The 18,361-nt window shown below is 44.5% G+C and overlaps 1 protein-coding gene across 1 annotated transcript in view; it reads left to right on the top strand.

Annotated features, from left to right (window-relative positions):
- ATP8B3 (ATPase phospholipid transporting 8B3) overlaps positions 1-18,361 on the top strand; it is a 308,036-nt gene that overhangs the window by 187,744 nt on the left and 101,931 nt on the right. The window contains exons 22-24 of the mRNA XM_088474277.1: positions 4,407-4,630; positions 5,706-5,789; positions 11,218-11,457. Of these exons, the coding sequence (XP_088330403.1) occupies positions 4,407-4,630; positions 5,706-5,789; positions 11,218-11,457 (548 nt within the window). The remainder of the gene's footprint in view (positions 1-4,406; positions 4,631-5,705; positions 5,790-11,217; positions 11,458-18,361) is intronic.

The raw sequence follows: 18,361 nt of genomic DNA, 5'->3' as shown, positions 1-18,361 counted from the left end.
ATACCCAAGGTTATTCATGGGGCAAGATGCAGCAAAACAAGAAATGTGGTCAAACCCCCAAAAATGCAGTTTTTGGGGGTCTGACTGCATTTCTCATATGCATCAAACCTTGGAATGCAATATATTTCAGGGCTTGAATGCAGTGGGCAACACCATCTTCACAACACCCCCCCCTCCCCCCCGGGAGATATCCAGTCAGATCTGTCCCAGCACCCCCCCGTGCGATGTGATGCATGCGCAGAAGGACGCCAGAGGGACTTCTAGGTCAAAGACCCGGAAATCCCTGAATCGTAAAGGACAACTCTTACAGAGAGATCTGTCCTTTGAGTTTTCCATCATGCATACTAGTGTAATTAACACAACCATGCATGCGAAGACTGGCAGAATGCATTGCATACAAATTGCTATGCGTCATGCATCCCACCCATGGTCTTGCTCCACCAGGTAACTAACACTCTTATAGAGTAAGCATGTATAATTCAAGTGCTCAGTCTAAAATAACCCATAGAGGAGGGGGTGGGTCCCCAGGCAGTGGGGTCCTTCAAGGATTCCGCTGTAGCCCTGTGGGCCAGTCTGACCCTGATAGTAGCTTACAAGTTATGCAATGTTCAACTGCAAGTTTAACTGTAGTTGCTAAGAAAAGATTAAGCCAAATATAGAAGCTGTCCAGCTGCTGAAGATTAACAGAATGGTAGTACATAAAATTATATATATATATATATATATATATATATATATATATTATTTTTATCATTTATTTATATGGTGCCACAAGTTTTCCGCTGCGCCTTACAAAATATATAAAAAAATATGTGACCAAAGACTTACAATACAATACAATGCAGGACAAGGACATGGATAATAGCCATTGCTACATTTGTGACCATAACACCCACATAAGTAGCAGAGCTTAAGCAACTGTGTTAGGTGCCCTTGTGGAGAGTAACAAGTAGATGAAAGTAAACTAGGGAGAAGCACAAGAGGGTAGAGGGCCCTGCTCATAAGAGCTTACATTCTAAAGGGGAAGGGCAGACAAACAGGTGTGACTGAAAATGGTCAAAAAGGGAGTGTGAGGAAAGAAAGGTGGTAAGGTGGTTGTAAACAATGCGCTCAAGGAGTTTGGAGGCTAAAGGGAGGGAAGAGATGGGTCAGTAGTTACAGAGAATAATAGGATCAAGGGTAGATTTTTAAGAATGGTGGAGACAAGAGCATGCTTGAATGCAGAAGGGGCAGTGCCTGATGAGAGAGAAAGATTAAGGAGGTGGGCAAGATGGGAGAAGGCAGAAGGAGAAAGGTAGCGGAGGAGGCGTGAGAGGATAGGGACAAGGGGGGAGGGTGAAGGGGAGGAGGACTGGATGAGGGTCATGACTTCCTCTCCAGATACAGGGGAGAAGGATGTCAGTATCGGTAAAATGGAAGGGGAGGGGTGATCAGGGAAAGGAGGAGGTGGAGAGCTGGGTGGTCAATTTTAGTAGGTAGCAAAGTCAAGGTCAGAGAACGAGGAGGGGAAAAGAGGAGGGGGTGGGCATAGGAGGAAGTTCAAGGTGGGGAAGAGACGCTGGGGATTTGAGGACCAGGAGGAGATGAGGTTCTTGAAACATGACTGTTTAGAGAGGGAAAGGGCAGCACTCTAGGATGACAGCATAAATTTGAAATGGAGAAAATCTGCCTTAGAGCTTGATCTTCTCCACTGTCGCTCAGCAGTTCACGATCACTTTTGAAGGTATCTGGTGCATTTGGAATGCCAGGGTTGAGGTGTGGATCTGCGAGGGTGAGTGGTGATCGCTGGTGCAACAGAGTCAAGAGCAGAAGTAAGGCAGGCATTGTATATGGAAGCAGCTTGTTCAGGGCAGGAGAGAGAGAGGATAGGGGACAGAAGTGAGTAAAGCAAGAAAGAAAAGGAGACTGTGTCAATGTTATGCTTAGTGATGGTGGCTTTAGGAGGTAGAGGAGGGGAAGGAAAGAGAGATAGGTTAAAAGAGAGAAGGTGATAGCAGAGAGGTGGAATGGGGAATTGGAGTATTCAAAAATATCACAACGGTGAGTGAAGACCAGGTCAAGCAAATGCCCACTCACATGGGATGGTGAGGAGGTCCATTGGGAGAGGTCAAATGAAGATGTGAGGGTGAGTAGTTTGGAGGCAGAGGATTCTTTGGGGATATGAATTGGAATATTGAAGTCACCTACATTAGGATAATGGAGGGAAGGTCTGAGGAGAGAAAGTGAGGGAGCCAGGAAGCAAAGTTGTCAAGGAACTTGGAGGGTGATGGGTGGGGACCAGTTTATTACAGACTGATCTGGCATTCCAGAGGGCACAGGATAGAGGGACAGAGTTTATGGAAGAGATGTGAATGAGATTATCAGGGTTGCTGTAGCGTGGAGGTGAGATTAATTTGGGGGACTAAGATGAATAGAGTGTAGTGATCATACAGGCTCCAGTGCTAGGAGGGGAAACTGTAGGAGGTGGGCAGGGAGGGAGATTAATGAGATTTGGATGGAGGTGGGCTGAATTGAAAGGGAGAGGAGGGTGGGAGGAGACATTAGCAGTATGTTAGTAGGGCCCCGGTGGGGTTTAAGAGAATGAAAGTGGAATAATGGGAGAAGAGGGGGAGGAAGGCAAACAGAGCAGGGGAGATAATGGGAGAAGGAAGTGGAGGAGACCAGGGGGAGAGGATAGAGGTGGAATCAGGGGGCAGAACAAAAGATTAGGTAGACACTGAGTGAAGGGGGAGTTGAAGAAAACATGGCCATGGTAAGGATTAGGTAAATAGGGGAAGGAAGAGCTGAAAGTAGGAATGAAGGAGTATAAATGTGCCTATCCACTAAACGATTAAAATGAGTGATTGAACGATAACGATATAGTTCGATAATCGTTTGCAGATTGTTTAAAAAATAGGTCTTTTAGACATCTATCATTGTGCAAACTTGCTGGTCAACCTGACGATAACGTCAGGTTCAGCATGTTTGCAAATGATTGATTGTGCCTACACTGAACGACTGCTCATTCAGTGCAGGCACATTCAGTGCAGGCACATCACAGACTGAGAAACAACTGCACGATTACAATGTCATAATCATGCTGTCTTTTGCCTGTCTTCTAGTGGATAGGCACCTTAAGAGAAAGTGTAGATTTCCAGAAATGCAAGAAAAAGTACAATGTGGGAAAAGGTGTCTGTACAACAGAAGTTTCTTACTGAGTATAATAAAAGTGGAGATTTGATGTTAGCAGAAAGTGCAGAATAAAGTAGACAGTGGTAGTAGCTAGATGATGTAAGACTAGGCACAGGAGCTAAGGTAAAAATACATTATTAGAGAGGTAAGCTGACATTAACACATATACAGTATGCATTAAGATTATATATAAAGCACAGAGCCAGCATAAATAGTAGCAGTTGAAGCACAATGTTTTTGTAGTGTCCACACAGAAAGTCCAGTGATGAAAGTCCTGGTTATGTAGGCTAATGGATCATGTAGTAAGGAGATTGTGAACTCACAGTGGTTGTTTAAACTTTGTTCCAGTAGAGTTTTGGTTCTTGAATGTGCGTAGATTGGTTGTTCCTTCTGTTTCACTTCAGTTTAACGCCAGTTTAATGCCAATATTTGATTTAAACTGCAAAGTGCACTTTTAAATTGGGCACATATGAGATTGGGCACTCCAGCCAGGCTTCCAATGTAATAATGACCCTTATATAGAAGACCTGGCATGTCCCCCAAAACACTCCCACTAATATGGCTAGCAATAAATTAACTTAAGCAATCAAACAGCACATATCAACAAGCAAAGATCTGGGTCTATACATCAATAAGCTAACTAAGGGGAAAAAAACATCATAGAAAGATACTATGCGGTGAAGTGCAAACTAACATTACTTATAAATTAATTGTAGCCAGTTACCTACCTGTAATATATATATATATATATATATATATATATTACTAGAAGTATAAAAAAATACCCCAATAGCTCCCAGACAGGACTGAATATAAAAATAGCGATATACAGTCAGCTGGCCATTATTATAATGGGACACCCCATGATATTGGTAATTCAGTGAAAGGGATGAATACAATGTACACCGGATAGAATGGTGAGCAAACGCATCGAAGCTTAGTATGAGGACACTAATATGTGTACATAGCATTTTCACTAAATTCTGAACTTGTTTAAACTACAGTAAGTGACATATATATGTGTACGTCTTTAAAACATGAGTAAATCAGGTAACATCAGAGCATCAGAGCAATTAGGTTTTATACAGTATTTTAGTCATTGTTTGAATCTATCTAAAATACAGTCATAAATCTAAAATTTTATCGACTGATCATTCTACATTTATGACACATCTAACTTTATTGTCTAGGCTTAAATATATGTATATAACTATACATTTGTCTTTTTTACTTAGCCGCTCATATCGGCATTGGTATCAGTGGTCTAGAAGGAACACAAGCTGTCCAGTCCAGTGACTATGCTTTGGCTCAGTTTTCTTATCTTCAACGCCTTCTCCTTATCCATGGTCGATGGTCTTATCTTCGAATTGCAAAGTTCCTACGCTATTTCTTTTACAAGACGTCTGCCAGTGTTTTATGCCATGTGTGGTTTGCATTATTTAATGGATTCACAGCTCTGGTAAATACCATTAGAAATCAATCATTGATATTTTAAGGAATGTAAACATATAATATAAATATTGTATGCTTAGCAGTGCTCGAAGTGAGGCGGTATACAACGGTATGGTATACCGCCTCTTCATTCCCCCACTGAATTTTTATGAACGGGCCATTCTTCCTGCTCAACTGCGAGTCTTACTCACAGCTGTGCACTACAGGCTTAGCAGCTCCGCTCAGTGCTTTCATTTCTGCACTGAGCGTCTGCTGCAGATTTTGCTGACAATCCCCCTTCCTTCTCATTGGTGGATAGAGAGGAAGGGGGTGTGCAACAATTTAAATGCAGCAGCTTGCAGACAGGATGCGCTGGCCTGCTAAAGCTGCTGCTGCATCAATCAGTGCCGCGGTGCAAATGCAGACCCCGGGCTTACAGGAGCTGGGACGTGTCGGCAGGAGCTGGTGGAGATGGAGAGAGTGCAGTGACGAGGAGCCGATGCGCACCGGACACGGGCGCCATTAAGGTGTGGGCAGCAAGAGGAGGACTCACATGTCCAGCAGCGTCAGGGTGAGCAGTCTATAGGTGGAAAACGAGCAGGGAGCCTGGATCCGGATGATAGTCATTATATCATACAGATCCAAGCTCCCTGCTCGTGTCCCGCCACATTGTGGATCACATTTGGATGGGTAACAGGACAAGCTGTCACCACCTGCACTGCTGAGGGAGACAAATGTCCCCCTATGCACCCACAGCGCTGGGTAGAAGTTTTTAGGGGCGTGGCTACATCTCCCTAGATTTGGCCACGCCCCCTCTGTACCATACCCCCACTTCTAAAGGCTCACTTCGACCACTGATGCTTAGCCAAATTATGCAATGCATATTTTGAGCTAGTAACACACACTTGGGGCTCAATTTATTATGCGGCAACTTTTGGAAGCTGCCAGTTCTCTGTGGTTTTGACCTTGAAATTTACAACAGAAATAATGTGCTATATAAATATGTGGAATTGCTCAAGCTACAGTTTTGCATATGAGTATTTGTTAATGTTACATTAATATTGACAAGTAGTTTATTTATATAATTTCTTCATTTCTCGCAGACCATCTTTGACAGCTGGTACATAGCTTTTTACTCAATACTCTTCACTGCTTTTCCAATCCTGTCCTTGGCATTATTTGAGCAAGTAAGGAAACTAATCTTTCTAAAATGTACATGTTTACCGGAAAATTGTCATCTAATATTATTTAATCTTTAAAAAATGCTGCTTAATAAAGCAATGATTTACATTTCTATAATGCCTAACAGTTGCATTTGACTGCTATTTCCATGGACACTTTTCTGTTGAGCAGGTGCATTCGAAAGAGGATGTAGTTATCAGGCCGGTGGATGGGATGCCACCGGTCTAAATCCCGACAGTAGAAACCCGAGACGGGACTATAGGCGCCAAAATACTGACGCCTAACTTAGTCCCGAAGCTGGAATCTACACAGACGCCATCCCAAATGAGGTAAGTCCGGTGCATCTTACAATTTAGCCTGGGGGGGTGGTTAGGTTTAGGCACCCCCGGTGGGACTTAGGGTTAGGCACCCCCCTGGGAGGGTTAGGCTAGGGGAAAGGGGGGCTACGGTTAGGCACCACTGGGGGGAGGTTAGGGTTAGGCACCCCCAGGGAGGGTTAGGTTTAGGTTTAGGGTGCAGGAAGGGGGGATTAGGTTTAGCCACCCCTGGGGGGACTTAGCGTGAGGCAACACCCCAAGAGTTTTAGGGTTAGGCACCATCAAGGGAGGGTTAGGGTAAAGGGGGGGGAGGGTTAGAGTACTTTACTCCCCTCGTCGGGATCTCCTCCTGTCGGGCTTCAAGGGTCGGGATTTGAACTGGTGGCTAAAGAGCCGCCAGTATTTTGATACCATTCCATTTGAAAGTGCATTTGCATGGTATATTCATAACCAACATGATCTGACTAGTGAACAAAATCAGACTCCTTCTTTGGCCATCCAAATCACAGGCCTAACTCAGAGATGTACATAAACCTAAAGTTTACGTACATCTCTGAGTGTTTGAGATCTGTTCAGAAGCCGCACTGCCCATGTGCAGATCTGGGGCCATGGTGTCTCTCGCAGTAGAAACGTAGCAGATGATTGACATGCTGCTGGCATTTGGAGATGCAACAAGAAGTGTTACAGAAAACAGGGTGTGTAGGCCGTTCTCTTAGAGTGCAGAAGCCAGTGGCTGCGTCCTTGGATGTAGCTTCACTGGCCCTGACTGCGTGATTTAACCGGACATACTGAGTAACCTGAGGGTTACTCAGATGTCCGATGGTAACACAGTTGATTCGATGCTGTGTCCTCAGACCCTGCAGTGGATCACAGATGGGCTTTGTTTTACTGCAGCTTTTGCATATTTTAGCACAGCCACTGCATACAAAGTCGCAGCGGATGTTGCTAAAGTGTCCATCACTGTATCAGGTCACAGTCTGGAGCAAAGAGTGGAAATGTGCTGCTCTCATTTTTCATACATAGAATACCTACTATGAAATTGCCTAGGTGACTACTTGTCATGTTAGTAGGTTATTAAATGTGCAAATAAAATATCAAAATGGAAAGTGAGTTTTTATATTTGTAAATATAAAAAATGGTCTCAAACTAAACGATAAACAGGCAAAGCAGCAAGACAGCAGTGACATGTCTTAGAGGTCCCCACTGGTCCCTTCAGGTTAATTTCAGTTTACCTATAATAAAATGTTGTGAAAGAAAGAACACAAGCATAATGTGTGTTTTACATTACACAATAGTACCACTAATATATGCTAAATACCAAGTTACTCAGGTGTGTGGACACAATTGCTGGAATAATCCATTGTCTTGGGAAGAGACAATGGGGTTTATTTATGCAGCCATGTACTTAAAGGCTAATACAAAGCAAACTGCAGAGTTTTTTTCTGGTCACCCATGGAGGGATACTTAAAAAGAAATTGTTTGGCTTTACCCATGGAGGGATGTCTGACCTTAAACAGCTTGCTGCAGGTGTTGCCCATGCCAGAGCAGCTAAAGAGCAGAATACACTGCAATTACAGTCAGGTGCATAAATATTGGGACATTGACAGAATTTTCATATTTTGGCCTCTATTCACCACCACAATGGCTTTGAAATGAAACAAACAAGATGTGCTTTAACTGCAGACTTTCAGATTTAATTTGAGGGTAATTACATCCAAATCAGGTGACCGGTGTTGGAATTACAACTGTTTCTATATGTGCCTCCCACTTTTTAAGGGGTCAAAAGTAATGGGACAAACTAAACGATCCTAAATCTAACTTTCACTTTTTAATACTTTGTTGCAAATCCTTTGCAGGCAATTACAGCCTGAAGTCTGGAACGCATATACATCACCAGACGATGGGTTTCATCCCTGGTGATGCTCTGCCAGGCCTCTACTGCAAATGTCTTCAGTTCCTGCTTGTTTTTGGGGAATTTTCCCTTCAGTTTTGTCTTCATCAAGTGAAATGCATGCTCAATCGGATTCAGGTCAGGGGATTGACTTGGCCATTGCATAACATTCCACTTTTTAGCCTTAAAAAACTCTTTGGTTGCTTTTGCAGTATGCTTCGGGTCATTGTCCATCTGCACTGTGAAGCGCCGTCCAATGAGTTCTGAAGCATTTTACAGAATATGAGCATATAATATTGCCCGAAACACTTCAGAATTCAGGAGTGGGAGGGGCTGCCGGGGTACATAGCAGCAGTGGCGGCTACCAGAGCCGCGCCTGCTGCTTCTCTCACACAGTGATCTCACTGATCACTGTGATCCGGAGCCGCAGCGGGAGGGTGTCCCACTAGCGGCCCGGCTACATAGCAGCAGCGGCGGCTACCAGAGCCACCGCTGCTGCTTCTCTCACACAGTGATCTCACTGATCACTGTGATCCGGACCACAGCGGGAGGGTGTCCCACTAACGGCCTGGGTTACATTGCAGCAGTGGCGGCTACCAGAGCCGCCGCTACTGCCTATTACTGAAATGGCTGCCCGATCACTGCTGGCCACAGTGATCGGGTCACAGCAGCAGCAGCAGCGGCTACATGAGCCGTGGCTGCTGCTTCTAGGGGGGTGCCGCCGGTGCCCGATCACTGTGACCAGCAGTGATCGGGACACGAAGGAGGAGGAGGCGCAGGTGTAGAGGGACCGGCAGGTCCCTCTGAGATGGGCGGCTGCTAGAAGTTAACTTCCAGCAAACCGCCCACTGTGTATGTCTGACTGGTCGTATCAGATACGACCATGTCAGGGAAAGCCCAGTCTGGTATGGTCGTATCTGATACGACTGTGCCAGGCAAGTGGTTAATCATTTTATAATTAATAAATGATACAGCTAAAAAAAAATTTTAATTGCACCCCAATCCCCCCTCCCCCATCATGTTCCATATTTTGCCAGGTGGAAACCCTACCCACAGTCCAAAAACATACTGATAGGAAACATGATTTTGTATTAAGATGACCTTAGCAGGGGCATTTCTAGAGAGGAGGGGACCCGTGTGCCGTCTCTGACATGGGCCCCCTCCTCTCTGTCCGGCGGCTGGCAGGGCCACTGATCTGTGCATGGCCAGCACCAGAGTTATAGACTCTGGGCACTAGAGTGTGCCCAGAGTCTATAGAGTATGCACAGGTCACCAGGAAAATGGCCACGGCGGTCATTTTCCCTGTACTGCGCATGCACAAATGACAGGTTTTTAGAGTGCCGGGCCCCCGCTCCAACATGGGACTCCGGAGAGGTAAGTATGCTATGGGTGCAGGGTGTGCGGTGTGGGGCCCCCCTGGACCCAGGTGCCCGTGTGCCCTGCACACCCTGCACCCATTATAGATATGCCCCTGGCCCTTAGTCTGTAGATCATTTAAACTGTAAGTCCCAGTGCTGGCACAATATAAATACAGGCTAATAATAATGTAACCCCCACTGCACTTTGAAGCTGAAGCAATGAGGAAGGAAGGAGCTATAAATAGCAGTGAGGCAAGAAGAGTGGCAGCTGGTTGGCAGTATCTAACTGGACATAGAGATTACACTTCACTTACCTTTATATGGTGAGGGGAAAACAGAGAGTGTTGAGTTAAATGTTGGGAGAGTAAAGGCAATCTTGTCAGGGAGATGCAGATGTAAATGGAGGATGGCACAAAGCCAGGAGACAGAGAGATGGAATTCTCCAAGATGTTGCTGTTTGAGGAGCTGCAAATGGATGAGAGTCGGAGGAAAAAAACTTCTGAACGTCAGCAAAAAAATTGCAGCAAGACTGCACCTTAGTAGGCCAATGGTAATTGAAACACACTTATACACCACAGTATATGTCTGGCACTAGAAAGAGATGGCAATGGAAATGTAGATAAAATAGGGATTCAGATACAGAGAAGAACTGTATAAGAAAAAAGAGAGAGTGAGAAGTAGAGGCTAACAAAGGGTTACATAAAGCATAATGGGCCAACAATACATCTGCTCTAGGTAGGAAAAACAATGGACTCAGTGGTCTTAAGATATTTGGCTGAACAAAGCCTGTGTCAGCCCCACCCACCATGGCATCTTCAACAACTCCCACCACCTCTGGGCTTCCTGTAGCCTTCACCTGAGGCGAAATAAAGCTAACTGAGATTCCTAACTGGCTGCTTTTTTAATTCCTGGCGCTGATAGATGTCTACAGTTATCAATTTATGCTGCTAGTACTTAAAAGCTAGTTTCTAATCTGGCATTAAAACAGTATTAGAAAAAAGAAAGAAAATAGACTGCGCCCAAACTGATTTCAGTGTATATGAATAAAATATATATGTTATATATGTATTAAATTATGATTCCTTAAATTTTAGTTAATCCACCTGGTTGAGAAATCACAACAGACTTCTCATATTACATACAATTACATTTAATTATACATAAAAACATGTGTTTATACAGTTGTATAGCTATATAGTAATAGCTGCAATAGTGCACAACTCCAATAGTATTGTTGGTTTTATATAATTGAATTAATTAATTCAATGACCTAGTTTACAATCCAGTATATAGGAGATGTTTAGGGGGAAATATCCTTCAAATAGTTGTTTCCTCCTTCAAGCTTATTCCAGCTATATAACTGTGGCAGTACATGTTTTTATGTTTATATACGAAGAAATTTAATTTTATTTAATATGAGAAGTCTATTGCGATTGGCTGGGTCTGAATCCTTGTAGATTCAGATCGGCTACCACTCTTCACGTGGCTGCTACCACACTCTGCTGTCAAGGCAGGTGGGGACCAGATCTTCTCCATGCCTGGGGGTCACTCCGCATCGGCAGATGGCTCCAGATCCTTGCCACACAATCTCTATATATTACTTTTCTCTGCCATATTTGAGGCCTCCACTGAACCCTGGTGCACCCCCCAACTGTGGAGTATACTGGCCCCTGCTACAAAGCACAAATCTTGTTTTTGCTTGCAATGCATCAATACAACTTAGGTCTTATTCAAGGGACATCCTAATCTATCCAACTACTATAAATATGTGCCAATCATACCAAATTTACTATAAATCACATATATACTGATATGATATTCCATATGTAAGTAGTTTATGCATCAACCTGTTTTTCTTTTTTTGCAGGATATCTGTGCTAAAGTGAGCCTACAACTACCTGAATTATACAAAGTTGGCCAAACTGGTTCTCTCTTCACTTACAAGATATTTGCATGGTCTTTTATAAAAGGGATTATAACTTCATTAACATCATTCTTCATGGTATTTGGGGCATGTCAAAACACTACAGGTCCTGGTAGTACCTGTGATTATCAATCATTTACAGTTACAACAGCAACCTCTGTGATTCTGGCTGTTACTCTGGAGGTAAAAAATGTTGTTATCACAAGTAATACAAATTATGCTAAAGTAGCAGTTGCATGACAAACTGACTTAAGCTGGCCACACATCTAAAGATTATCTGTCCAGCCAGCCAACTAGTTGATTGGTTAGAATGAAAATCTGGTAAGGTATGAAAGCAAATGATAATCAGCAATTTGCTCCCAACTGCCAGAAAATGAACAAAAACTGTTGTTTGAACAAATTGTTTGGATTAAACATTTAACAAACTTGTCTGAAGACCATTTCCATCTGTTTTCTGGCATTTAGGAGCAAATTGCTGATCATCAGTTACTCCCATACGTTACCAGATTTTCATTCCAACCAATCAACTAGTTGGCTGGTTGGACAGATAATCTTTAGATGTATGGCCAGAATTTAGGCAATGATATAACTATGTGGCTGTGGAAGCAAAGTAAGAAAAGAAGAGGTGGTTGTGACATGACACTTGCATTATGAAGTGAAAGTGATGATGCTAAATGGGTCCTCAAACTCCTGCCCACGTAAGGCTGTGTCCCACACTATCTGCACACAATGCCAATGTTTATATAGTTGAGCAATTTTTTGCAACTGTGCATGCACAAACATTTCTAAAATATCCTACGACGCATGCGTTATGTAGAGTGTGCTCACAGAGATGCTGTTGCGATCGGGACTGATGGAATCAGAAATGTGGCGGAAAAGTGATGAGCGTTCCTGGGCGGTGACTGGGAGGTGGCTAGAAATTAAAGCAAAAGTGGCCTGTTTAATGGGTGTTATGGAAGTGCTGTGGGTGTGTCTATGCAAACAGCTGCAGTCATAGATGTGCAGCCGCAACCATAGGAGGCCAGTGTCAGATGGAGAAACTGCACCTGCCAATGGTGGCATCTAAAGAAACACCTGTGATATTACAGTGTGCAGAGACACCGAAAGTGGCCATCTCAGTCCTTGCACATTCAGATGCAGGTTGCCACACCAGGGAAGGGCATCTGTTACGAAAAGAGCAAATGCACTGCGTCCATCTCTGAATCAGACCCACAGTGTTTACAGAGGTGAGCGGGGCTGGATGATGCAATTTGCTCTGGGGGGAATTCATCTGCTTTAGTATTTCAGCATGAACTTTACATGTGATTATCAATAAGAATATTGATGCAATATGAGAGACATAGGGGTGAATAATAATAATAATATTAATAATAATAATAATAATAATAATAATAACAACACAGAGAGCAGCTTCATTCCAATCTAAAGGACAGAATTGGAGCAGAGAATTGTCCAGTGATCAGTCAACTAGAAATAGTGAGTTAACAGGGAATCCACTCTGTCAGTGTTTAATAGCACACATTAATAGTATATTCAATACCACTTGACTACAACACTGCAATTAAGTAACACATGTTGATGATAGAGATTTAGCAGAGAAATAAGAGCTGCAGTAGAGGGGAGAGTTTATCTAATAATATACTTGTTACAATTGAAATACAGTATAACTGTAAAGCTGCATACACACACAACGATTTAGTAAATGAACGATTTTAGTAAACGATTTTCGTTAATTTTTTTAAAGGGAAAAATTAAAGAAAAACGTTTACTAAAGTCGTTCATTTACTAAATGTAAAGAACGATTTTTTTGTACCACAAACGATTTTTGCATATTACATTACTGAAAATCGTTGAGTTGGTCAGTCTGACTGAACTACAAACTACAAAAACTACAAATGTGAACGTGCATGAACGATAATCGTTCATCGTTTTAACTCAGAAAGTGAACGATTTTTTCAACAATTGAACGATAAAAGATATTGTTATCGATAATCATTAAAAAAATAGTTGTGTATGTATGCACCTTAACAGTTTAAATAGCAAGTGCCTCTGAAAGTAGTAACCTGAGTAATACCCCTTTTCCACCAAAATTCCGGGTCTGACTCAGAGTTGGAACAGAGGGCCTGATTCAGACCCACTCGCGAGTGCTGAGCGCTCGCACGCGGGTTGATGTTGCCCAATTGCGCATGCACATGACTGAGGCGGCTCCATCGTGCGCATGCGCGAGACCCGAATAACGACGGCCAAGCCGTCATTATGGGTCTCGCACCAAAGGGGGCGTGCTGTCGATGGTGATTGGGGCGTGGCTGTCCAGATGGAGGCGTTCCCATGAGAACGCCTACCGTCTGGGGCCGGCCCCATTGACATCACTAGTGATGTCAGTGGGAGTGCTTTTGGCTCTGATAGAGCCAAAAGCACTCCAGGGCTTGCGGCAGACGAGACCCTACCACAAAGGTCTCATTGCAAGCCCGATGGTCGCGATGGTCTTGACCATCATTTTGTCCGCTCCAAAAAAGTAAGAGGGATGGCTCTGATTCAGAGCGAGCACTCTGTGATAGCGTCCTGCTCTGAATCAGGGCCAGAGTTCCTATCCGGATCAGACCCGGAATTTAGCCGGCGCCGACTCGGGATATTCCCGAGTCGGCACCGCTCACATTGGAGTCGGGTCTGCATAGACCTGGCTTTCCCAGCGTGAAAGTGGATGCTTGGAGATGACGTCATCTCCAAGCACCACTGAAGCCGGACCAATCGGCCTGCTAGCAGCGCACTCCAGGTCATGACCTGGAGTGCGCTGTTCTCAAAGCAGGGTTACGCCCGTGTTAATCCCTGTTATTTACCTGGGTTGGATTGCCGAGTCACTTGACCCGGCGATCCAACCCTCTCCCCTTTTACACCAGGGAGCTGGTCGGGTTAACCCTGCAATAACCCGGGTTTTAGCTCCAGTGTAAAAGGGGTATAACTGTAGCTGCAGATGAACCTATTTAAGGCTATTAGAGGCATTGCATTTAAAATAGCAAGTGACTGATTGCAATTACATAATGAAGAATATGTGGCTGCAGTTAAATAAAGTTAAGGACATTGGACTGTTGAAGAAAAACATACTGCTAAAGCTGGGCATACACGGCCAGATAAAATGCCTGTCAGACCGACACACATTTTATCTGGCAGCCTGCCAGCCGCAGATGTCCGCGGCATACACTGTCAGATTTCTCTCAAAGTCTATTAGCCGACATCTGTGCTCCGCCCCCAGGGGAGGAGACATTTCCCTGTTCCTTCCATGGGAAGGAACACAGGAAATATCTGTCTGTCGGCCGCGGCTGGGCATACACTGCCCGATGCATCGGACGGGCATGCTGGACAATCCAGCATGCCCGACCAATATTTAACCCTCGGTCACCCACACACACGCTACAATTATTGGGGCGATCCGCGGATATCTGGTGCATTGCCCACCACGGATTGCCCCGATAATTGTAGCGTGTATGGCCAGCTTAACAGATGTGGGAAGTTTTGAATATTATAATATGCTACTGTATGAATGATGATTGGTTACATTACAAATAAACAAGTGGGTCAATAAGAATGAGAAATACTTGAAAAAGACCTAATATAAAATGTATCCTCCAAATACAAATGAAAATCAATTTGTCAATCTTATTGAGAAAATAAATGAGACACAAAAATTATATATCCACAATTACTTATTGGTTTTTTTTTTAATAAAAACTGAAAAATAAAATTAAACACATCAATTAATACACTACAAGTGAAAGGATAACTGTTTCTTTAAATCAATAGTTGCATTAGATATTGTTATAGGACCAACCAGGGGCGCCACAATATTTTTAGGTTGAGAAGGCCAAGATAAAATTTCATTTTGGCACCCCTAAATTGTTGAATACCTACCCTCCAACATGACCCATTCCATTAGGTACAAAACACTCTGCTCCTGGACTCCCTCATAATGTATGATTGCAATCACCTGTGTTGAACTAGGTAATTGATGACAGTTGTTTCAGCATCGGTGGCTTCAATCATAAATTAAGAGGGAATACCAGGAGCAGAGCATTTTGTACCTAATGTAATGGGTCATGTTGGAGGGTCTGTGAATATCACCCCCTGAGGGGCACCTGGAGCAATCTGCCACACCAATTACCTGATGATAGAGGGCCTGATTCAGAGCCGCTCGTAAGCAGCCGCTCGTTCGCTCCGAGCGATGTTCACACAACTGCGCATGCGTATGGGTTGTAATACGCATGCGCTAACCAGTCATTGCGGTCGGAAATTGTGTGCTTGCAAAATAGCGAATGCCTGCTAATTTGAGTGACAGAATGAGGCGTTTGTGGGTGGTAACAGGGGAAGGTGCTTGAAAACGGGGAGTGGCAGGCGTGCCAAACGGTCAAAACGGGCGTGTTAAGGGTGTGCATAATTAACAAAGCAGCGTCATCGACCACGTCACTTGGTTGTCTCTTAGCCTGAACTGCTCGCATGATTGCGGTAGGAAAATGCTACCACAAGCACTGCGAGCAGTTCATACGCCTTTCGATGTACTCGATTAATGTAATAAATAGCGGAGATGATGTAGGATGCGAGCGGCCAGGGGGCGTTTTTTTTAAAATAGCAAGAGCATATTTCGTTCGCTCATTCAGACATAGAGGCGTCAACAGACCGCAAAGAGCGAGCGCTCAATTTAAATAGCCGGCCCCTTTTTCTGAACGAGCGAGCGCAAATAGCGTCCAGCTCTGAATCAGGCCCAGAGATCAGTAAGCCTGAGGGGGTCTTTGCTTTTGCTGATTTGGCTTCTGTATGCAGACTTCAGTGGTCTTTCCCAGTCTCCTCACTCACAGACACAACACTAATGCTGGGTACACATTGGATGATGTGTGTACCCAGCGATGTCGGATGCTGCTGTCACACTTGCCAATGCCAGCAACGACGAATGACGGTGCAGTGGGGGGGATGGAGGGGCCATGCTGCATTTGGCAGCATGGCATCGTTAGTGATATCTCCAGATTGGACTGCATGGTTAGACGACTGGGGACATCGTTAATGACCTGTGGGAGCGTACATTGTTCATCGGTAAGTGCATACAGTGGACGATTTTAACGATATATCATTGAAAGATATCGTTGTCATTCATATCATTCATAAATATTGTCCAGTGTGTATGGGGCTTAACACAGTGCTACTGCTCAGCTCCAGGAAAACATGCACCCAATAGCACGTCCCTATACAGACAATTTACCCAACAAGTGCCGGGAGAGGGTGAAGATGGTTGGGATGCAATCGGGAAGCCGGCTGACGTAAGCCCGACAGCCGGCTTCCCGACTGCTTTATCCTGGCGAGGGTTAAATGACAGGCGTCTAAATCTACACGCCTGTCATTTTCTGACGCCGGGAGACCGGCGCCTGGCATCCCGATCGAACGGATGCCGGGCGCTGCAGCGTACAGCCGCGCGGGGAAGGTTATGTTTAGGGCACCCAGGGGGGACAGGCTTAGGCACCCCCGGGAGGGTTAGGGTTAGGCAAAGGGAAGGGGAGGTAAGGGTTAGGCACCCCCCAACGAGGAACTTAGGTTTAGGCAGCGGGGAAAGGGGGGATTATGATTAGGCACTTAGAGGGTGGATTAGTGTTAGGCACAGTGGGGGAGGTTAGGGTTAGGCACCCATAAGAAGGGTTAGGGGGGTTAGGTTAGTAAGTACTTACCTAGGGACGATCGGGATTTCCAGCGCTGTCGGGCTGCTGCTGCCAGGATCTGTCAAACTGTCTACCTCACGCTGCCGGGAATCGAACTGCCGGCCATGCGACCAGCGGTATTTTATACCGCTTCCAAGACAGTTACCTGTATGCTGCTGGGAGGTGTAGTTTGGCATAGGCTTAGGACCTTATCGCCATAGTGCACTGGACCTCGCTGTAAGACTACAGAGACCACCATGCAATGCAAGTTCATCGTGACCCTAATCACACCTAACAGGTCTGAGCCCAGTGTATGCACACTGCTATTCCCTGTACTATACACACACACCACTGCAAATATTCTGTAGGTATAAACCAAGAAAAAATTCAATGATGAAAAATAAAATTAATATATCACACGCCACAGACTTTGTGCTATCTGGCCGCTCTATATACAGACATGAACACGGACATATAGTTACTACAACGTCACACTCCATCCAAATACAGACATAGGGACTACCAATCCCTCCAATCCAGCAATTCATGCTACATTTTATAATGCATTAAGTTTAGCACAATGGCATAATACACATTGCATTCATGCCATATATGGGAATTATTATAAGACACCACTACACACACTATGCTGGGCTGCTTACATGCAGAAGAGGAAGACATGCTCTGACTTCACCTTATATTGACCAAAAACCACCAACAAAAAACATTCTTATAAAATAAACCCCACAAATTTCAGTAGGATATAATTCTTCTCTCATTACAGGGGCTCCACTCTCTGCATTTAGCAAACATTACACAGGCACAGCAGGCCATAATTAGATGGTTGCGCAATCAATAACAGAGACCAATTGGTTCTCTGCTATTGATGCACAGAGCTACCCAATTTTTTCTTCTTCAGGGTCCTTAGGGCTCCACAGGGAGATATTGGGGTGTAGGTGGTACTTGGAGGAACGGACACCAACAGCAAAGCTTTTTCTGTCCCAGGATGCTCTCGTCATTCCCCTATACCCCGTCCACAGCCTGAAAGCAACTCTGTTTTTCATTGGTGTCCGGCTGGAGTTGGATCACCATTATACAGTGGGTCTGCTTTTAAGCAGCCCAAACTTTGTTTTATGATCTACTTTTTTATTTAATTTTACTATAACAGAGCAAGTAGTGCTAGACAGTGCTCTACACTTCTGCTCCCTCACCCCTCTGCGGCGCCGCGACTCCAGCCATAGGCTAGGTACTCTCGGCGGGGATCCGGGCGGCCCTATCTAGTGTGGCTCCTTGGACCCCAGAATGCAGCAGGACTCAAGGGGACAGGTAGGGCAGGTTCCAGCTCATGGGAACCTGCATCTATGCGCAGTCTTACCTCCAGTGTCAGGAGACAGACAGGAGGCGCAGATGTA

This window comes from Taudactylus pleione, unplaced genomic scaffold, assembly GCF_031769625.1.
Source record: "Taudactylus pleione unplaced genomic scaffold, aTauple2 ptg000152l, whole genome shotgun sequence".
Taxonomy (NCBI): Eukaryota; Metazoa; Chordata; class Amphibia; order Anura; family Myobatrachidae; genus Taudactylus; species Taudactylus pleione.
The sequence above is the reverse complement of the archived record's forward strand: the minus strand, read 5'-3'. Positions and strand labels throughout refer to the sequence as shown.